General features: G+C 41.9%; 1 protein-coding gene across 3 annotated transcripts; it reads right to left on the bottom strand.

The window, feature by feature from the left end:
- Positions 1-207: 207 nt before the first annotated feature.
- nfatc2a (nuclear factor of activated T cells 2a) lies at positions 208-18,613 on the bottom strand. 3 transcript variants are annotated; one of them, XM_088369056.1, is made up of 10 exons: positions 18,290-18,613; positions 15,453-16,371; positions 15,210-15,378; positions 12,589-12,791; positions 12,134-12,306; positions 11,114-11,254; positions 9,559-9,614; positions 9,347-9,479; positions 8,485-9,135; positions 208-2,054 (listed from the first exon to the last, which is right to left on the bottom strand). In XM_088369056.1, the coding sequence occupies exons 1-10, from the start codon at positions 18,345-18,347 to the stop codon at positions 1,999-2,001; spliced, it is 2,559 nt and encodes an 852-aa protein (XP_088225182.1). In that variant the 5' UTR covers positions 18,348-18,613; the 3' UTR covers positions 208-1,998. The 3 variants fall into 3 exon arrangements, with proteins under 3 accessions (XP_088225182.1, XP_088225180.1, XP_088225181.1); XM_088369054.1 differs by lacking the exon at positions 18,290-18,613 and adding an exon at positions 16,971-17,330; XM_088369055.1 differs by lacking the exon at positions 18,290-18,613 and adding an exon at positions 16,971-17,327 and having other exon boundaries at positions 8,491-9,135.
- Positions 18,614-23,471: the final 4,858 nt, after the last annotated feature.

Here is a 23,471-nt window from a genome sequence, read left to right as displayed (position 1 = left end):
AGGTGAGTAACATGCACGCGCTCAGACAGTTGACGTTCGCCGCTACACTGATATATTTTATGGATAACACATTTTATATTCATCACCTCATCTCCTGTAACAGTCTGGAGACTATAGTCTGCAGTGTTCCATTAGATTATTGTAGATTAATTCCATTTATCATTACATTTCCCAATTCCAGAAGGAATACAGATGAAACATTAGGGATCGTGTAAGGATACAGTTTATTGCTACTTTGAAGAATACAAAAATAGCAAGACTTAAACTCATCAGTAAATAAGACATCATGAAATCCTCGCTGAAATTTAACAAGTGAACAAAAACACACGATTTCAGATATAAATGAGGCCGCATTCCCTTCAGTTTTTCCTTGTAAAAATCTAAAAAAAAAATGATATGCTGCATGAGATAAACACACAAAAGACGCAGGACAATATAACAAGCTACACATGCCTCAGCATAAAATCGCACTTGGAGGTTTCTATTCACACATAAAAAAAGAGGAGATTACATTCAAGATAAGGGAACTGCAATTGTGCTGGACTGGCTCAATGGCAAAGATCATTCATATAAATGCAATATTACAAAATAGAATATTCTGTGTAATAAAAAAAACATCTTCCTCAGATTTTATCTTGCTGTGCATTTCTGCTTTTCATACAAAAGCCTTCAATTTATCAACACGTGAGGGATATAACGATCCGATTAAGTCGTTCTCAGACTACAAAAGTCTTCCAATCACGCAAAGTATTTAAGGGTAGCGATATATCCTTACGAGTGGGTACGTTAATAAAGCAAGTTAAGTACTTTGTTTGCAATGGGCTGCAAGAATTTTGTGCATAGGCAAGACTTTGGCTTGGATTACGTATACTATTATATATATATATATATATAAAAATCTGCTATATTGTATATACACACAGGAAAGGGTTCAGAGAACTACAAATCAAACAAATGCACTTGTAATTCCAAAAGGTCACTTAAATTGTGTCAAAGTGCTGATTGTCACCGAATTTTGAATTTCGAATTAAAACACAAACTACATTCATAAATGCAGCATCGCAGGCCCTGTGAAGACACTTCACGTGAATATATATACACACGACACATAAAATGGAATACTGTACATATTAAGTGGGTAGCAGAAGTAGGTATACAGTAGTAGCACACAGGTGAAATTTGTGACATACTATATGTTTCCCATTTTCCAGTTTTATTTTTACTTTTATACCTGTATACCTACTTTGCACACACGCATATATATTAGGGCTGCACAATATTGGGAAAACATGCAATATGCAATATTGATATTATTGCGATATTAAACATGTACCATAAGAAGTAACATTTTTATTATCTAACAGAGTAAAAAATTTTCATCGGGCAAAGTAAGTAATTTTAATGTATGATTAGCTAATTAATAAAAATGAGCATAGATAATGTTCAACAATTGGATGACAATGTACATTTAAGTTTGCATCACACTGGTTCAATTCAGACAAATGCAAACAATTTAATAAGAAACTTATTGCATGTCTTTGCGATATGCGTATTGCACGGGCAAATATCGTGATGTTGTTATATTGTGCAGCCCTCATATATATATATATATATATATATATATATATATATATATATATATATATATATATATATATATATATATATATATATATATATATATATATATATATATATATATATATATATATATATATATATATATACATCAATCATCCGGTTATCAGAAACAGTGCACTCAATTGGCAAAGACATCAGTATATTCTTAATTACAAAGTGCACTTTTGAGATGATCGACCGGTTAAGTTTGGATATTCTTCATTTATTCATTCACTAGTAAACAATTGTAGGTTATTGACTTACCAAAACTTACACACAGTTAACTGCTGTTTTGTGCTACCTGCATAGGGGCATTTATGTGGTGGTGGTGGTGAACAAAAGCCAGATGTTGACAACGAAGAGCATCAGAGCTGTCCTCTAAGATTGCGCTTGTGTTTGAACACCAGTCAAGTCCTTGCAAATGATCTCGTTCACTGCAGAGCAAAAAAGGAAACATTTTAAAATATTTAAAAAAAAACATAAGAATGGAAGAATCAAGTCACTTATGTTGATTAACCAAGACTCCGGGAAACTAGCTTCCAAAAATGGACTGCACTACTCAGCAGCAAACAGAAGAGTGTGCTGTTGATTTAGTTTCAATTAGGTTCCAGTCACAGGAGGCATTTGATCTTGAGGCAAAGCAAATAGTGCGCTCTTTTTTTAACAATTCATTTATAGTTTTGAAGTGGATATATGAAATATGCAACACTACACCCAGTCCAAAGCCAAACATTCTTTAAAAATCATTTTAGCTATGGCCTTATAATAAATGTCCTCCTCCTATGTGATAAAATGCGTGAAAAAAATTCTAGATGTCAAATGCTGCAATAAATAAACAAAGATTTCAATAAAAATCCACACAAAGATTTCTTATATACGTCACGAATCGTTCGAATTGGCCACATGAATTGAAAGTCAGAGGGCGTGCTTCTATTGAATCGTGCTATATAATCACTTCCTGCTGATGACATAAACCCACAAGCCAGGGCGTTGAAATGGAAACTTTGTTTGCACCAAGGTTCTAAAAATAGAAGCATAAAGGACGGCAGGAGCAGGCAGAGGAGTTTTGACAGCGTTGCAATCAGGACTGAAGAAGCACATATACGCACTTGTACTGTCCACAAAAGTGTTTGTGTTCTTTCCTGTAGGCCCGAATAAATGAGGAAGTTCAACTTGCTGTCAGCTGGCTTGAACACAATGACGAGCAGCAAACAGAGATCGTCACGATATTGCAGGGCACTCAGCAGTGAAGAGTAACTTTGCACGGGAGTCAAATGTCCAACATCAAACACACAATGTGTGGTCTAAAGTTGGAATCACCCTGCGTGGTTGAAGTTACACAATTCAGAATTGACCCATTTTTTCTTCTCAAGAGACACAATTGAGATATGTGTCAAAGCAGTGTACAGTAAAGTATATCTTCAGATTGGAAATACAAATCCAACACAAATTTAAAGTTATTTGCTCATGCGAGTTTGACGTCATTGATATACACCGATTTATATACATATTAGTGTCTGCCCAAAAAACACAACAAATGCATAATACAAAAAATGCACAGAAGCATGTTGACCATTGTATTTGCTTTTAGGTGCCGTGCTTATGTTTTTATGAAACATTCATTTGTCATGCCTCAAAAGTCAGACCAAAATTTGGGGAGTTTTCAAACAAAAATGGATCATTGTTAGCTTAATGCTACAGCAAACTACAGCGTGTCATGTTGAGTCGGAAATTCAGGAGACCACCAACCAAATTGGCTGTCAAAATAAACAGCTAATGTAATCACCGGTCAAGCATGTGTGTGTGTGTGTGTGTGTGTACATTGGCGCTTAGCGACATTATAACCCGCCAATGCTTCCACTATGTCACTAGCGACTCATTAGGTCCGATGACTAATGCGAGTGATTCAAAGTGGGCCAAAAAAGCTCCTTGCTTGCTATTCAGGCCATTACGTAGCTTGTTGTGTCTGCGCCTTTTGTAACCATGGGAACGCACAGCTCCACTCATTTTATCTGAAATCGCTGAATTTACACTGGAAACATTTTGCAGTACAAAACCAAACCATAATGTCACAAAACGGACATAATAACAACACTATACTTGCACAAGACATGACTCATGTATGAGCAGCACAGGTTAAGTGTGCCTTCTATCATCAACTAAGATATGTTTGGAATTAATTTAAAATGATAGTCTGGGAAATTAAGTGAAATTAGTTTCCTATGGCAGAAAAAAAGAAGCGCAAGATTAGAGAAAAAGCAGACATATCTAGGTCAAAGAATATATCTGGCCACCAAAATTTCTCAATACAAACAGAGTGAGTCAACATTTCTAATAAACAAGTGGAGATGTCTGACTGAGAAGGAAGTGCCACTACAACCTAACTGTTATTCGCAACAAAGTAACTTCATTGACTGCTGTGCTCTATTTAAAGCTGTCAGCAACATAATGGTGAGTCAAAGGGTGTAACTAAAAATACAAACAAACACCTACATAACAGCTCACTATATAAATAGCATTTGTTTTCAAAAGTCAATAAGCAAAACCGCGAGGGGAACATACTATGGAAAATGAATGACTCAATCAAGCCAATCTAGTATTTAATCCAGAAGATTCAGTGTCACTTTCAAGTGCCAAGACGGAAGCGTGAACTGCTGTCGAAGCACGCAGCCAGAGCGATCCAGCCCACAATTACTCGTGCAATCTACTTCCAAACGTCGTCACGGGAACTACAGCCCTGGACATATATTTGTTTAAAATGCAAAGAAAAGTTTGTATCGCCAACAATTCCAAGTGAATAAATGAAAGTACTGTATTTAATGTTAAACTTGCAGACTAATCAAAAGTTGGTTTCTTGCCCTCTAAAGGGCCACCTAAGCACATTCTAACCATATTTTTTTTAGGGTGAGCATGTGAGTAGCTAAACTGGATTCTCTGCTGTCGTCACCACATCAGCCGCCATGTTTATTTTAAGTCAGTGCTGGAATTTGCGTGGCCAGCTAATGCCTTTGGGCCACTTTCATCTCCCTGCTCGTAGCCGCAAATCTTCAATCTGCCACCCTGGAGCGTGAAACCCGTTTAAAGAAGCCGTAACACAGAGTGCTTTAACTGAATCTAATGAAGGCTTGGCACTCTGGCCGCTGCTCACGTCAATAGGAGAGTGTCTGGCTCCTGAGAGCGGCGCCGGGGGGGAGGGAGACACAGGTGACCTGCTGGGAGCTGACATTGATGTGTTTGTGCATAGTCATGCGTGCACGACACCTTAGAGTAAGTTCAAGTAAGTGAAAACACGGATAAAAACAATTATGTCCATTTTTTTCCCACTGAGAGCCACAAACAGAAAAATTAAAGCGCATATGTACATTTTAAGGCAGCACAAACCATGACCTCTTGTTCCAAGTTATTGGCAGAGGTACCATATTTTCCGGACTATAAGGCGCAGCGGACTATAAGGCGCACCTTCAATGAATGGCCCGTTTTAAAACTTTGTCCTTATATAAGGCGCATCGGACTATAAGGCGCACCATTAATAATTTTTAATCCAAATCAAGTCATTCTCCATTTTATCTTTTTTATTTCAACTTCAGACGCAACAAATTACTTTATAATCACAAAATAATGATCCATAGTCTTTTTGATTCATGATTCATAGTCTTCAGCGGGCCACTTATGATTGATTTCATGACAATGCTTCGGGCCAGTTTAATTTTAGGAATTTGGTCCATATATAAGCCGCAACGGACTATAAGGCGCACTGTTGGCTTTTGAGAAAATTTTAGGTTTTTAGGTGCGCCTTATAGTCCGGAAAATATAGTACGTACCAATCCTCTAAAACAGGCCATACACGTGTAACAAGGCCATTGTGTGTGCTAAGACGAATGTGTGTCCAAGCTGTCACTGTGTGCTTTATCTCCCTCCACAGGCCCAATCTTCACCGACCGTTTCACCTGCTCCACTGCCTCTGACCATTTTTTTCCACAGCCACTCACCACAATGGCAAAGGCAATGCCACCTTTCCTGCCTACTTCTTCTGAAGTAACTCACTTTTGAAGGTAGACGACACTTTGTCAAGTTTGAACATGAGAACGCAACATGGAAACGTGTGGGGGCTGCAAAACGAAGCGTTCTACAGGGGAGCAGGGGGGGCGAGACATACCAGGTTTGTGTATTGCACAGAAGAGGAAAAACCTGAATTTCATTTAACACTGAGATACATCAGACAAATGACAGTTATCACCACGCAAAATAAACTTACAGTATATCAGGATGTGGCCTCCCACGACTACAAAAAATGACAACATGTTGTCGGCAAGCTTGCAAATGTGGGGAATGCCCCCGAATGTTTCCATGGTGTATTCAACTCAAGTTGTGTTCCTGCTATTCCGCAAAGTGTGAGTGCAATTGTATATATGTGTCGGGTTATACTATGTTGAACTCGGGGTAGGACTTAATGCTTTAAGTGGGGAAAAAAAGTGCTGGTCCTCGCGTTTTCGGGTAAATTAAGTGGCGAGTATTAATTAATTAGAAAATATATTATAGATTAGATATTGGAAAAATTAGGGTTAGGGTTATTTTTATTTTTAGACAGACAATATAAAAATGCTCCCAGGGATGAGCAAAAATATTACAGCAGCTTGCTGAGTCACTTACAGTAGTAGTAAAACTCTTCTTCGTCTGCATAACTATTATACTGCCCCCCTGTGGCCAACTCTCACACACCAGAAAGCGATACAATGAATTAACCAGATGCACTAACTGCTGAATTCTTTACATTCTATTCAATTACGCCATTAAAACAGTATATGTATTTATGACGTAAAATATCATCAAGTATTATTTTCCTGATTGAGCACCAAGTACCAGTACCAAGGCAGAAAAGTGATTGGCTACTGCTTGACTGAAGAGAAAGAATGAAAAAAATTGCAATGTTTGCGCTGCCAGTTAAATCCAAGAGGCTTTTGTTAATAGTTAATATGTGGGTGAGGATTATTTGCGGTCCATAAATAGCCGTACAGACAATATGATAAGCCATAGTAGTGATGTCTTTAGGGACACACTCTAGATCAAACATTTTGGTATGCAAAAGTTGTTTGGTTGGCTCGTCTTCAAGTGATTATGCAGAATAGCTGTCTGCTAAAAGACAACAGCGCACTATTCAGAGCATATCTGTGCCATTAATCTTAGCAATAAAAAAACAAGTAAAAAAATTAACCACTCCTTCAAACATTGTTAACTATGTCTGAGTTTCCACCCCGCCTACTATTTTGAATTCTAAAATTATGCCTTCAGTTGATTTTGCGTCACATCATCTTTCAAGTGACACCCACACATTGACACTACATGTTGATAAAGAACAAGGCTAAAATTATCATCAGAGAGGCTAAAGCCTGTTTTCTCGATGGCTCTGCCTTGAGCAATTGATAGCATATTTTTTTTCCTGCCTTGCAACAAGGATAATATGTTCATATTTTACTTGGCTAGTTGCTGTTCTGCTGTACCCACCTAGACTGTACCGATAATTATTTAGGTTACAAAAAAATGCTAACTTGGCTTTATATTTGCGATTCTCATGAAATACAAAGCGACGCAGGTGCTACACGACATTGTTCACAAACCCTTCACCTGATTTCGATCAGTGAAAGCGTCTAATTTCTCTCGTGCATGAAAACCACTTTTGCTTGTTGCAGTTAATTTTGCTCACTATAAACCTGATACAAAAAGGTTGATTTCAAATCTGTCAAACTAAGTGAACTAAATGATCGAATAACAAATATTCAAGTAGCAAGGGCATTAAAAATGATCACATTTAAAATCTTACACATCACATTTTGATGCCTGCTCTTTCTGGAGGCTGTTGCTTGTTAGGGTTCTTCACTAGCACAACCATAGTGCTATGACAGTAACACCAGGAAATATGTAAAAGGAAAAGCTGAACAAACACTCAGGCACGCTTGGCTGTCACCAACTCGAGAAGACAGGAGCCCAACAGTATCACTGTTCTCCCAAGTGTTCATTTAACAAGTCACAAGCCTGTTTCTGTTTACTGTGGAGAGGAACCTGGTGAGCTCCGTCCAAAAAACACAAATTCCAGTGGTGCTGGAATTTTTTTTCCATTGAAACCACACAACACAAACAACCCTTTCCTTTTCCCCTAAAAAAATGCCCCTCCACCCTCTGGTTCTATCTCGCACACATCGCGTTGGATTTTTGGAGCGGAGCAGCTGCAAAAAGGAATTCCTGGAGCCAGATTGGCAGAATCGCGCGGTCGGGAAAAAGTCAATCCTCTGGTGGGTTCCCCTGCAGGATCTGGTGGGGGCGTGAGGGGGATACAAGGCCAAGGAGAAGCCCCGGCCAACGACAACAAACAAAGAGGCTTTCCCCGGCTCTCCCCCGGCCAGGCCGCTCCACTCCTTGACAATGGTTGTCATGGAAGTTGTTTTCACATCATAACAGTATCAACGTGTCGACACTTTGATTCGCCTCACTTAAAAAAAGTTTGCTCGATAAACCCATGCAAACATGTCACCTGACTACAAGAGGGGAATCTCCAACAAAGTTTAGAGAGCCTTTTGCTCCAAAATAAGGAAGTCTGCTGGATGAGGCCTGACATTAATTTTGTCGGGGGGTATCGCAGGGTGGACAGGCTGAAGCACAAACATATGAGTCACCATCGATGTTATTTCCACCCCGAGTGGCGTGTCATCACACCTCGCTTGAAAAGAATGAGCTGTTTGATCACAGCAAGGAGACGAAGATGATATTGTAAATATCCTTCAATTGTTTGAGAGGGGGCTAAGATCGCCATCTGTCTCGGCTGATAAAAGCTACGGCACTCATTCAGAGTAAGTAAAATTATGAACTTACACTCACCGTCATCTAGGTAGGCCTGGTCCAGGTTCTCCTCCTTCACCATCACCCTCCTGGCTCTGTCGGCTGGTGTGCCCTCAGGAGGCACTCTGGCTTTCTGCTGCCCTTTGTGGGTGTACGTCTGCTGCTGGATCACGGTCGGGTATTGCTGAGGGGGTGGCGACGGGTCGTTCCCTTGCGGGGAGTAGCCTTCGCAATAAATGGCGGGCTGGTTGTCAGGATGCGCTTGGTCTCCAGCCCGAAGCAGGAGGTGGTTGGTGGGGGAAAACTGGATGATGGATGGGTGCTGGCCTCCGCCCATCGGTTCGGCAGGTGGCGCCTGGGAGCCCACGTGGACCAGGACGGAGCGGTGGGGGTCGGGGAGCACGGGCCCAGTCTGCTGATAGGTGCACGGGTTGCTGTTCAGGCTTTTCCCTGCACGAGAGAAGACAATGGCCGGGCTCTGGTTCGGGAAGCGGGATTCCTGGCCCTGGAGGTTGGAGCCCAGGCGCTGGCACGAGGCCATGCTGGAAACCAGGCCGTGTTCGGGATGGAGGACGCCGTGTGGAGGGTGGTAGTAGGAATGATGTACGCCCACGATGGGGGGCACGGCAAAGCTCATGTGATCTGAGTCGTACTCGTCTAGGGGTTCAGACTTGATGGATGGAGCTGAACAAAAACAAATAGGCACTCCGGTGAGAAAATGTCAGCTGCGATGCAATCTCAAGAGTTCACTGTGTCTCCTTTGCATGCTTTGCTTCAAAAGCTGGCCATCTTTTTGCCTGAATTGTTAAGGCCCAAAATCAATTTAGCAAGTGTGAACACAGCATGATTAGACTTTACAGTCACTGGCAAATTGCTTGTCATGTGATGATCTTACACGGCAGTGGCGTGTAGGTGAAATGCTGGGGCTGACTACGTTTCCTCTTCCCGTTGAGCACGCAGAAGGTCACTTTGACAGGATGGCAGACGGACAAGTCGCGGTAGGGAGGCACTTCCACAAACAGCATGCTCTTCAAGACAACAGGAACATTTAAAAGACTCCGCTCTTTTTTGTAACACAGATTCAATCGTGCCGTGTCATATACGTACCGGCTGGCTCTTATCTTTGTCCACAGTCGCTTCCATTTCCCAAATTTGCATCCCATCTGAAAGGTGAAATCAGCAGTTGGTTACTAGTCAACATACGGTGAAGATTGCGTTTGAGCTAATCGGAGAAAACAGCATTTTAATTGAATTCTGAACCAAAGTGGACACATAAATGGAATGTCACATTCATCGTATCTAATTGTTTGACTTGGAAGTCTACTTCTTGATTCATGGAGGGTGAAGTAAATTGACATTATACATATTAGTTCCATTCACTTCAAGATGGGTAAAACTTCAGTAAAAAATAATAAACACGATTTCCTTCAGTATTCACAATTCCCAAAATTACTGTGTGGTCGAATTTTACACTGGTAGTAATGTTATTTGCATTTTTTTTTTTTTTTTACACGCATAGTTGCTACCCAATTCAAACAAGCCACACTAAGGGTCATGGTTTGTGCAGTGATGGAAACAATTTTTAAAATGATTTCTCAATGTTTTACAAACAAGTTAATAGTCAAATAGTTTGGTCTTCTGGTGTGTCAACAAACAAGTAAATCTTTTGTTTGAATTTTTCTGAAAATGTGTTTACACGCAAGACGTTCTACACTGCTACATAGGAGGGGCTAATTTGCATAATAACCGGCCCCACAAGGAACTTCTCCACCAATGAGCTCAGCTCGGCGAAAATCCAGACACGTGATCAATTACTGGACTTTTTCCAGTTGCTGGACTACGCTATCTGGAACAATATCAATACGCAAGCTCCTAGAATGATTCAGAATGTTCCTGTAGCTGGGAAAGCCTTTTGTCAGCTTGCTAATTAAAAGCACACGGCTTAAATGAGTCAGATGGGGGAAAATGGATTCAAAATATGTTGCCAACGGCCTACCATCAACTCCACTACTCTATGACGCCTTTCTTGGCACTTGTGTTTGTTTGCACTGTGTTGCAACTCCACTCTAAGGGAGACCCCGACATTTGCTTTGCTCGCCCCTCTGGACATAATTATGAGAGGAAGTGGAAATTCAAAAACGGGGGTTGGGCCCAGTATTGCACAAGCCGGCAGAGCTCCAGACCAACGCAGCTGTCTCCCATTCAGAGGGATTCCGCAGTTGTGCCCGCACAAAATTCTCCAAAACACCGGTAATCCCTTTTTGAAGGATTTCTTTTTCCATGTCAGCCTCACTGTCCGTTTATTGCCGCATGGCGTAACATGGCAGCAGGGAAACCCCATTGATTACGGTGGTACCCTCTACAAAGTTTGGTATTTTTTGTGTGTAATCTAGCTATATGTCCTATGACTCATTTATTATGCCAACATACTATTTTCATAGAGATGTAAATACAATTCAAATTACTAATGTATCAATAAAAGAACAATTAATTGTGACGACAATACAGCAAAGCAAGAGAAAGTGTTGCAGAGATACAGTTCCTTGTACGATGAAAATGTGAGCTTGAGAGTGAGTCAGCAGTCACTTTCTTGTTGCGGTTATTGCAGAACTAGCGAGCGAATGCGGAAAATCACGAGAGGATGTGAAATGATGCCACTCACCCTGCGTCTTCTCCATAAAAACTACTTTGGAATCGGAGCTGAAGTTCTGCCCGCTCAGGATCATCTGCTGGCCTCCCTGAACGGAGCAGCTGTCCAAGTCCTGTTTCTCCATGATGGGAAGTTCATGTGCCGAGCGCTGAGCTGCAAGGGAGGCATTCGTGTTATGAAACACGTTTCCCAGCTTTTGGGAAAATTAATATTTGAACCTGATGCCGATTGCACATCCACAAAAGAAGACATCGTTGGGCGGCCTTATAATTCTGGCTTTGGGCATTTTTTTTTTCAACCAAATAATTACTGTAACTTACTTTTTGACAACTATATAAGTCATGACAGTCACTAATTCGTGTACAAACTCATTCGGGCTACATCGCCACCATCTAAAAGGAACTCCGTCATAAACCAAAGACCGCCGGTGCACTATTGAAGGCAGCTATGGCAACAATTGAAACGCGCTTTTCCTTATCATTAGACATCACATCATACAATGAAGTTGCTTTAAATGAAAAAAAACAAAATACTATTCCAGTGGAACATGCAGCTTCCTCTTCCTGCACTTCATCATCATGCAACTGAAACAACAGCAGCAAAGTGCGGTGGCAACAAACAACCGCATAACCTTTGAACCCTCGTGCACGACGACAACCGTGACACCCGCCTGACGGATGTCTTGCGTGCAGACAGGCAGAGACGAGATTTGACAGACCGGAAATGATGCTTCATAAAGCTGAATTTTTGCTGTCACAATTTTCTCTAACAGGAAAGTTGTGTTCCTAGCAAAGCTGAATGAAAAATGAAGCTCTTGTTTGAGTTTTGATTACACCGTCTCTTTAATAAGACTGTGTAAACAAACTTGGATGTAGCCAAGCTGCACTCACACTGTCGAGCAAACACGGCGTAACTCACGCTGCCACGCGAGCATAAAGACATCTTTGATTGCTACAAACTCATTTGAATGTTGGAGGATCAAAAAATATACAGCAGAGAAAGAAAGCAAAGAGTGTTTTCTATTTTGCTTACAACACTCAATGGGGTGCGAGGCCACTTGTAGAGAGACGCTTTGTCCTCCGGGCTGAGGTATGTGCACGCGGAACACCAGGCGGACACGCGTGTTCTTTCGCCCGACGTCCGTCTCGCCCTTCCTCAGCTCGATGTCGGCATTCCGCAGCTTCAGGATACCAGCACAGTCGATTCTGTGAGACGGAATGAATAAACACAGTGTTGGCTAAATGTTAGAAGTAGCTGTCGGCCAGAATTGGATGCACGCCATTTGTTAGAGAGGTGTCAAAAGGTATTGATTAATTTACAACAAATGGATTATCACATTAATCGGCTTATATTTTAATCATCGTCTACAGGCATTTTTTTAACTTAAGCTTGTCTAAATCGTTTGATTTCAGGCTCTCAAAAGTAATAGTTTTCTGATTTCTTACGTTCTCCATGAAAGTGGATTTATTTATTTATTATAGTCTCACATTGCTCTCATGTTGTTCTTTGGTTCCAGGGGCATCTCCAGGACTTTGGTTCCATTGATAATCTTCTCTAAACTGTTAGTCGTCACCGTCTTGCCGGTGATGCGGTGCACTTGGTAGAAGGCGTGCGGCTTGAGAATGCGCTCGTCCGCCGTGCCAATGAAGATTTGCAGGCCGAGCGCCTCTTTGCCTTTGTAGCCGCGCAACTGCAGAAAACAACAAAGAAGGTTGGATTGCGCAATGAGCAACAACATGAAAACGACTGTACACCACACGTTAAACCGGTTGTGTGTCTGCCATTATTCTATTCTTGTGAAAGTGGTTTACAAAACAAAAAATCTGATGAGCAGCCGACAGAGAGCTCATTGTAGTCCAAAATGTGTTTGCTTGAATGACAAGAGACACTTTTTTACTCCTGGGAGTGACATTTTACATCTTTGCAACATCTTTGACGACGGCCAGTAACTATGGTAACCGCAGGGAGTGGACAGAGGAGAAACCGAGCGCAAACATGAGCGGTCGGTCGGTTGTCACGGCAACGTGCAGGAGCAGTGAGTCATGACTGAACACAGAGTCGGAAAAGTAAAGCGCAGGGGGGTGGTTGGTCACATGGCGGGAAGGGTGCAAGGGTGACATGGGGAAGGAGTGACAACGAGGAGGAGAGCAGCCGTGCCCAACCAGGCAGAACCCACCTGAGGCCTTTGGGCAGTGTGGAAAAGATGCAAGAACACCATAAACAGTCTCCACTGTGAACATGTGAATGGGACTCACGGAGCACTCCGCCAAAGGCCCAAAAATTCAGCCGATTGAAATAACAAAGATGGGCGTCGCTAGTACTTGTTTCCTGGTAACCAGCCAATCACAGGGCACAAATATTCACACTCTTATTCGAACCTTTGGATGATTTCAAGTCTCGAATGAACCTAGCATGCAAATCTTTGGAATAGGGAAGAAGCTGGAGCTCATGCAAGCACAGGTAGAACATGCAAAATCCACACCATCACATTGTCATCACAGCAATAGTGACAGCTCAATTCCTTAGAGCTGGTGTGACAATGTTCTTCTTTGGATCATCGGGCAGTAGGTGGGGACACCCTGAATCAGTTGCCAGCCAATCGTAGGGCACACATAGACGAACAACCAGCAATTTGGAATGCCCAATTGGCCTTACCATGCAAGGTTTTGGAATGTGGGAGGTAACCGGCGTACCCGGAGAAAACCCACGCAGGCACGGGGAGAACATGCAAACTCCACACAAGGAGGGCTGGAGGTGGAATCAAATCCATAAACTCTGAACTGTGAGGCGGACGCGCAACACAGTGCTCCTCCGTCCAAACTAGTTAAGAGTAATCAACAGTGCCTCTACTGATTGCAGAAAAGTAATGTACCAAATTGTGTTTTGCAAATAGTCGAGTGTCTGGACTGGATGCCAGCGCATCAATTTGAAATCAAACAACTAGGTAAATATTTTCATCTCTGCCTCAGTCTCGTGATATGTCTGGCCTTTCAAGCAGGCTGATTTAAACAAACCAAGCAATAGGGTCTAAAGTAGAGGTGATACAATTAATTGCTTAATCAACAAATAATTGATTATCAAATGAATAACTTGATTATTTTTTACTCTTTTGCTATTTGTGGCAGAAATCACTTTTGCACGGTAATCACCAATCAATCACACAAGTGCACAATCGACAGCGTTTTTATCAATGAAAAACAATGTAAATCCACAAAAAAAAAATTGACTTTCACAAGTCAAAGCTTTAATGTGAGCTAAGAAGTGGAGTTGAAGCGGTAATAGCCGCCATCAATGTTTCTTCACATATCAAGAGATGAGATTCGAAAGCAGTGGCAGAGGAAGTCAGGTTGCTTGTGTGGTTGAAATGCTTGCAAGCCGCGTGGCGGATATCCAAAAAAAGAATATTTGTATGCGTGTTGCTCATCCATGCTAAAGAAAACGATTTGGAGAACAGCATGATAAAATCGTGAGACTGAACTTTTGCCTGGAATAAGAGCGTAATCAGGCAGGAAATGCAATTGGATGCTCGTAATGAGAAAGTCACCTGAAACCAGCGACTGATAAAGTCATGGATTTCACTTGGTATCCACAATTATAAATCTTGTTGCGAACTTGGAATTTTGATTGGCCACTATGTCTGCGTTTTTGTGTAACCAGCTTAGAACCCACACCGATGCAGATTTTAGATTCAAGTTACAAATTTCAGGTCTAACTTGTGTTTATCTCATGGTGTAATTTCACTGTAAGCCACTAGATGATGGCACATTTATTTTATTTGAGACGGCGTAAAGTTGAAAGAAGAATCCACCGAAAATACTGTATTTGAGCACAGCCATGTTTTGTTCAAATTCTTGAATGTTATCTTCTGTAATTCTGCTTTTAGGCCTACAGAAAAAGTGTATATTAAAAGTGAGTTTAAAAAGTTTTCAAAAATGACGTGCAGTAAATGCTATAAAAACATGCCTCGAGTATTTAGATTATTTCTATAATGAGGATTTCACTAACTACATGGGTGGTCTGGAATGTGATCCCTGTGATTGCGATTCAATTAATCTTCGCGGCTTGTTGTGGAGTTGCCGTAAAGATAAATTGGCATTTGCGGTGGTACCTGCACCACGGGGTGTCCTCCTGTGTGGGCCTTGACGGCGCCTCTACTTCCCTCCGTCTCGTAGTGAGCTCTGTGGTGCGGCTTTGGTTGCACCTCGATATGGAGCTCATAGTGGTCTGTGCGGCTGAGCATGGGCCATTCCAAAGGGGGAAGAGATGCCAATGGGATACTATAGGACACAAAGGGCACAGATTAGAAAATTAGAATGACACTTATTGTGTGACGTGGTCTCTCCAAATTAACCTGCAGATGCTGGAGACCAGCGGCTTCGACCAAATTGGAGGGATGACAAAGAACGGTTCTGGAGCAGGTTTGTTTTTTGAGTCCTGGTCACAGGAGACCAGGTAGTTCCCCTCGCTGTGATGCTCCGGGTACAGCGTGTAGACCTGGTTGGAGGTCTTGATGAGTTTGCTGGGCAAGCTAAAACCATTCATGGCTTCTGGCAAGGCACTGTTTGGATAGTGGGCCCCCATGTTGTGATCCACATGGCTGCCTAGCGGGGATGGGCTGCGGGAACGGATGCCGGGCACCAGAGCAGGATTCCTGTACATGTCGTAGGTGCGTTTGCCCTGAGGAGAGGTGGAACGGGAGCCAGGGCGCGGGGAAGGTGAGCAAGTTCCCAAGTAACCGTCCTCAGTTAGGCCGGTGCTCGGAGATGTGCCCGGGGAAGTGCGCGGGGATCCAGTTTGGATGTTCTGGAACCGGGGGCACAGGTCTCCAGGGTTTTGGCCGCTACTAGGGGACACGCAGGGGGACGCCCAGGGGGAGTAGCTCTCCGAGTGCCAGCTGGTGGACGAGTTGCTGCTGGCAGGGCTCAGGCACTGGGGCTCGCGGTAGGAGAGGTTATCATGGCCGGGTACGGTCAAAGTGGGTCGGGGGCTATTGACGCTCGGGTGGAGGTTCTGCAGGGAGTCGTGAGAGTGACTGTAGTGCTCCCGGGATGGCGTGATTTCGATGCGCGGACTCAAGGCCAGGCCTGAGGGCCGGGTATTGTCCGGGTAGTTCCGTGCTTCCTGGGCGTCATATCCTGTCAGAACCTCTGTCTGGTGTTCAATATAGGAGCGACTATAGGGCTTGATAGCATATGGGGAGACTTCCTCCAGTGGGAAGGGTTGATCGGAGTCAGGACTGAGGACTTTGTGGGACGCAAGATTTGGTTGATCTGCGCAGGAAAGAAAAAAGACCACAATATGAATTATCAATACAGAATTACAATCATGATGCAAGTATCTGCAGCACTTTTACAGGATGCTCATTATCTGCCTGACTGGCAATCATCCCGATCCATTGGCTGACTAGAGTATGTTTGCCCTGTAGTTGATTGATTGTTATTTTCAATGTACCATGGGATTGGCTGGTGAGAAATGCATTATTTGTTTATATGAACACTTTGATTGAATGGTGAAACAAATCCTCAGTCTGGAAGCCAGTCTGTTGTCTGACTATATGTGCCCTGCAATTAATTAGTAAGAATTCCATTGCCTGTCTAGTTGTGCCAATCCATTAGTGCGCTTTAGTGACAAATCAATTGATTAATTGGTGACCAAGCCATTATCTGGCCATATAATAAGGTGCTATTTTGAGAAAGTTTTTGCACCCACTCTCCGGTTTGCGTGCCAATTAAGTTTTAACAACCTCTTACAAAGTGTCAAGAAAAAAACTACGGGTATTAAGGAATACATGACACACACCCATGGGACCCTAAATGCAAGAGTGGATGCGGGGGCACGCTTGTATTGGCGCCAAAATCTGTGCACAAACCTTGACGTCCTCCCTCAGCCTCGCTGCTGCAAGGTGCTTCATATTCAAACAAGTACGCAAAGTCCAGATCCTCGTCGGAGCAGTTGACCCGGCTCAGCTCCTCCTCTACGCGGTTCTGGTCGTACAAGGAGCTCATCTGTCTAACCAACGTCTACTCCGGGTTCGGGACGAAAAGGGCGGGGGAAGGGGGGGAGGCGCAATCAAGTAGAGCGTGCACTCAGTCAGGAGTCCAAAAATAAAAAATAAAACAACACTCTCACCAGGGAGCAAGAGTGCGCATGTTTCCTGCCTTGCTTGTTTGCGTGTGACGGCGGAACTATTGTCACATCATATGCACAACGCCCGCCCTCCCCCGCCTCTCTGGTAGTGTGGAACCTCCGCCAAGGCTTGCCATAAAGTCATAAATTTCAGCATTCGCCATTGGGTAGGCATTTATACCCACAAGGACAACATTTGTTTTAGTTTTTTTTTTTTTAACATGAGCGAATATCATCTGACGTCACGCAATGATGGATTGGTAGTTTAAACTACATTGGAACAAGAAAACAAACAAAAAAACATTACAACTAAATAAAGCGAATACAAGTAAGATAGTTAGGATTATCTATAAGTAAATATAACACAATTATATGTGTAAATAAGTTGCATTACAAGCACCAATAAATGAAACAATGCTCATATATACACGTAAAGTTTTGGTAAAAGTTTTGAATCTGGGGAAAATAAAATGTTTTTGTTTTACAAGGTGATAAACCGGGCTACTTTTTCATGTTGGAAACAAGCTTTGCATTGTGCTGCTGCACCCTGGTGTCTGACACGCTGCACTGACAACTTGCAACACAATGTACAGGACTGTCATTTCTTCCATTAAAAATGAAACAGCATATGGGATAATCACCTCATCCCAGTCAAACGGACCCTCTTGGTGCTTTGCCAAATGGACCAGGACCAAGAATACTGCCTTCAAACTATCATCATGTGCTGGATATCCAACCCGGAAACAAATCCACTAAAATAATTAATACAAAATAATGTTTTGTTTGACAGTTAAAAAAGTGATATGATAAGATTTTAGTAAAATAATCACTGTCAACATTTACTATGAAAATAAGAACATTAAATTTAAACCTCTCCAACGTGACAATTTTTCTAAATTGTTGGCTCTGTCCCAAAACATGGGAAAATATGTAAAGGGCTAGGTGGATGATGTCAGTAGTCAACTGTAAGACAAAACATTACAGACTTGCATCGATTTAGCAACATGTAATAAATAATCAAAATATTTGGATTACCATAGAATCACAACACTTGAGCAGTACCTTGATCCATGGACCTCATGGTGTGGTACTGGGCCAGCCTCCAAGTCCCTCTAAACATCAGGAGGCAAAAAAGAAAAAAAAACAAGAAAAGAACGAAAAATGTTGGCAAAAGTCAAATTAAAGTCACTCAGGTCTAACAAGCATGGCAAAGTTTTAGCTTCTCAGTTGTTGAAAAGCATGGCAAAAAAACAAAAGTCCAAGTTGTAAAAAGTCTCGTCCGAGTTTGGTGAAAGGAGCAACGGCGGAGGTTCGGCTGGCCAGTGGTTCTTTGGAGTAGTGAGAGCGGCTTCCCTGCCCTGCTCTGAGTGTTTATAATGGTGCAATGCTGCAAAATAACGGGATTCCCTCAGTGTTTCCTCCTGTTTAGGCGCCCTTGCCATGGAAACCTGGAGCTGCTCCATGTTGGGAGACTCAGGGCTTTTCCTGCAAAGACCCACACTCAGGAATCCATGACGTCGCCCGTTCCCGGGCCAAAGCATTTCTGTGGCTTTCTCTCAGACAGTAGCGCACAAGAAACTCATTGTGGGACCCCTGAAGTCTCCGCAGAGGCACGACCAGTGAGTAACAAAAGAGGGATGCTCCGGTTTTGCTCTTTGATTACATGATACTCATCATGGAATGGTACTGTTTTTGGCTGAAGAGTTATTTTTACCACTTTCTTTTAAGCAAACATACGTACATGACAGAGTCCTGAAGTAGCATTAAAGCCCCGTGGACTCGTTGAACTCACCGGCCTTATCCAAATATGCTACTCTCATTTGAATTTATGTCACTTACAGTTAGTCTCATTCAGGCATTGCTAGTCAGGTCTAGTCAGTATTAACTATTCCAAAAAACGATTCAGGAAGAGTTAGAGACTAATTTGCATGTTGTTCAAATATGTGCCACGCAGACCCATTTCTAGTCCTAAATCAATCCTATTCATGCAGTTTTTGCTTAGTTTGGTCATTATACTTATTGGTCATATTTCCTCCTGTATCAACCCTATTCGGGAAGAGTCATTTCCTAGTTTGATTTCCAGTTTGTTATATTATGTGACAGCCAGACCTAGAATCAAATCCATCAACAACTCTGAGTTAGGTCCCATCTAGTCCTAGTCAGGTCTACTGTATTGTTGTAGTCAGTCCCACAAGACCTGTTAAGGCAGAGTTATGGTAATTCCAGTTTTTCCCAGAAGCACGACCCCACATGTAATCCATGTCAAATTAAATCCACACAGCTAATTAATGTACAGTTGGTGTTTGGAAATTTCTACTAATTATTAGCTATATACACTAATCATACTGGTCTAGTAGAAGACACATCTGGTTATTACTAACTAGTCCTAGCCAGACATTATGAGTCCGACTCAGAAATAATCCGGCATCATTAGTTTTTGGTACATCTCTGAGCCTGCTAGTTAGGTCAGGTATGACTCGAGCTGCTTGAGTATTGCTTGGCTTAAGTTACATTTAGTTGGTCAGAATTAGACAGGGTGCAGCCTAATTTTCTCGAGTAGATGGTGATTTGACAGACAGTAGACATAGGCATGGTCAAAATTAACTTGATTACTTCTAGCTACTAGGAAGTCCTAGTTACATCCTTGTTGGGCCTACTCAGATTTGTTGGCCTACATCGTCATAGATTGTCTTTGTCAGTGCTAGACAGTCCCATACAGCCACTTAATATTCCAATAACGAGTGTTTGATTCAAAACTGTCACTGAAAAAACAAAAATGAATCACGTCAACAGTAACTTCCTCTAAACGGATGTTTTAAATAAAAAAAAAGACTTGTCCTTCAGAAATGAACTTTCTTGACCAAACAACCAACATGAACTTGTCCACCACATTTACTAGGCCACTGTTATGCAACTCCCACTATGCATGCATGACTAAATGAATACGGCACACGCTTAAGAGAGGAAAACTGCTGGTGTCCAGACGCCCGACTTTGCACTTCCGCTTTTTTTTTTCTTCGTCTTCTCAAACCCTGTCTCAAAGAACCCGTTTTTTCCAAACTCGTGTGCCACTTTCCATCACTGTAAAACTCACTCAAACTGAGGTCGACTTGTCTGGGTTACTGCATTGCCCTCTTTGACTTTTCCTATAGTGTAAACATGTGGACCTCGGATCTTAAATCCAATCAGTGAGAATAGGATACGGAAATCATGTCTTATGGAATTATTTCGCAGGAAGTACAAGTGGAAAAAGGAATTCTTGCTTCCATTTGGGTCATTTGGTCCACATCGTACATGCCATGCGCATGATGAATGGGTACTATGTATTTGTTGTAAAAATTAGTTTTCTAATATTAACAAAATCATTATTTTTCCAATAACGGTTGGACAAAGGATTATTCAATCTAGACATTGCAATTCGGCTAAAAAATAGCTAACGTTTAATGGTTTTGGCAATTTTCACTCGAGTCCTCCTTCTTGCTATTAAGTCTTTTGCATTATTTTCATGTTAGCATCTTTAACATCTGTACTTTTGCTAAATGTCATGACTTTTACTTGCCGATATCTCTATCAATTGATGTAAAGCTCTTTCCTTGTAGCTCCCAGATTCTCTTCACTGTCTGTAACTTAATATACTCGCAATTTATTGTATTTTCAGGACGCTTACATTTTTTTGAATTTCTTTCATCTTTACAATTCCTAAAAAATTAATGTTGGTTACAAATCAAGCAAGCATATATGTCATCTATTCAGGCAAAAGTCAAATCTGAAACTGAGCGTAGACATTCAGTGCAATTTATTCTTTGCAGAATCAATATAAGAGGAGCCAACAGTCAGCTATTCAAATGCTTTTGCTTGTATGAAAAACAGATGGGTTCAATTGCGCATCAGATCCAAGTGTAAATACCTGAAAATAATAGATGAATGCTGATCTCTTTTTGCACATTCAATTTTTCATGACAAAACCAAATGTTTTCAGTCCAACGCGAAAACATCAGAATCGGACTTACAGTTTTAATACTTCTGGAGCGGGGTGTACACATTAATGGATGATAGTAAAATTATGATTTGAGACTTGGGAGAACCTATGTGTAGTGTTTTATTTTTTGAAGTGACATCACCAACTACAGGCTTGACATTGTTCTCTGCACATGAAACTTTTCAAAACTGAAAGGCAAGACTTCCCGTTTGGATTTAGTTGTCCTGTTAACGTACCCTAAATCCCTTAAGCTGGACACTGAGCTTCAAGTTGTGTTGATCGTCTTTGTTCAGTGGTCATGACATGTCAAAAAGGCAATCCCAAGCTTGTTGCGCTGGCATGTCCTGGTACAAGAAGGAATCTTATTTCCTTCCTGCCACAACTTGAGATCCTCTGAGAACATTTTCCTCCTCTTTTTTTTTTTTCCCAAAGTGTGTGAGGTCAGATGTTCCATCAACATGGAAACTCCATACATCCTGATGGAACCCGCCTGCTTATGTAACTAGATTCTGATCGATCTTCACATGTCGGCCAAAAGAATTCAAGTGTCGGCGCTTCCAGTGGAAAAGTGGCAGGCTTGCTTGTGGATTTTCCTTCTTTGGAGCACAATAACCCCCCCCCCTGCCCCCCTTTTAAGAGAATAGCTCCAGGTTTCCACCTCCATCTGCGACTATTTCATAACTTTGACACGTTATCTTGGTAAGAAAGCAAAAAGGTATTTGGTTGTCAAAACAACATGGGACAACCTAATTAAAGATTACACTCCCAGTGAATCACATTCACAAGTCTTTTGTTCATTTATAGTCCGAAAGATCTGTAGGTTTTTGCTAATGGTTCTGGGTATTCACTTATGAATAGAAACTCCAGGATGTATTCTGTTGCTTGATCCCAAAGTTTGCAAGCATGCACCGTTTACAATTGCGCCAAATGCGTCATCATAAACAATGTGTACACTAAGTCCATCCATCTATTTTCTCAACTGCTTTTCCTCACAAGGGTTGTGTCACCCAATAACAACAAAATGACATTTGTTCACTTATACAAAAAAAACCACACGAACAATTGACCTAGAAAAGCGATTTACAGGCGTGCACTCGCAATGGTGCCATTTTAGCAGAGGTTGTACTTTCTGACACAGCTCAGGAAATTCAACCTGCCACTGCTGAAGACCTTCTACACTGCCATCATCCAGTCTATCTTCTGCACCTCCATCACTGTCTGGTTTGGATTGACCACAAAACAAGACAAGCACAGACTGGAACGGACAATCAGGTCTGAGATCAACCGGAGTTAAATTCCCTGTTTGGCATGCACAAACGTGGGCAATAAAGCTGATTCTGATTATTGAATTCTAAAAAAGAGCAAACTAAAAATGCAAAGTTTTTCAAGCGAATATCCAGATTAAACTGCAAATGTGACAATACATGGTGGTTTCACTGTATTCTTTTTTTTTTTTTTATCCCGATATTAGCCTGTCCTGCTAATGATATAGTACTAGCAAGTTCATACCAGTGACAATACAAAAAATATCCAAGCCTCTTAACCAGTAAGTAATCATTAGGACTCTCATGTGTATGCTATACTTGACTGTAATCAAGAGAACAACACATCATTCCCCCAGAGACCACAGTCGCACATAAATACCAATAACCTACTCGAATATAGCCAATTTGGTATTCAGCACAGTGGCTTAAATTGACTCTTCATGACTACAAAAGAAGCCAATTGTTTTCTATCGCTTTAATCAACACTATTGTGATTTATGGCAGCCGAAACCTTCTCGGCTAAAGAGACACCATTGGCCACAATAGTAGAAATAAAATGTGATTTGAATAAAAACAGTTTGGGCATTAGGTCCAACTCCAACATATTTCCATGCTATCATCCGTAGGAACTCCTGTCACGACCACGGGACAGTTTGCGGTACATCGGCTTGTTCTCTTCCACTGGGAATGTTTCCGAGCCGGATGGAAAACTCACTCGTGTCTTGACTCGAGGTCCCAGAGATGAAACGAATCAACCTGCTTCATTTGCCTGCCTGGATGTTACGCAACAAGCAACTCGTGCAAGTCCACACTTTGCCCACAACATCTTGGACAAAGCGTCCCCCCGTGTGCTGCTCTGAAGTTTCCACTCCCCGGGGAAGACTTTCTACACAATTTTGGAGCGGGTCTGTGGGAATTTCTGACCATGTGTGAGCTCAGTAGCGACTTATGATGATGACTGAAGGAGGGCTCTACTCCAATAACTCTTCTACAAGCCTTT

This window comes from Syngnathus floridae, chromosome 2, assembly GCF_059516105.1.
Source record: "Syngnathus floridae isolate MCC-2025c chromosome 2, RoL_Sflo_1.0, whole genome shotgun sequence".
NCBI lineage: Eukaryota > Metazoa > Chordata > Actinopteri > Syngnathiformes > Syngnathidae > Syngnathus > Syngnathus floridae.
The sequence above is the reverse complement of the archived record's forward strand: the minus strand, read 5'-3'. Positions and strand labels throughout refer to the sequence as shown.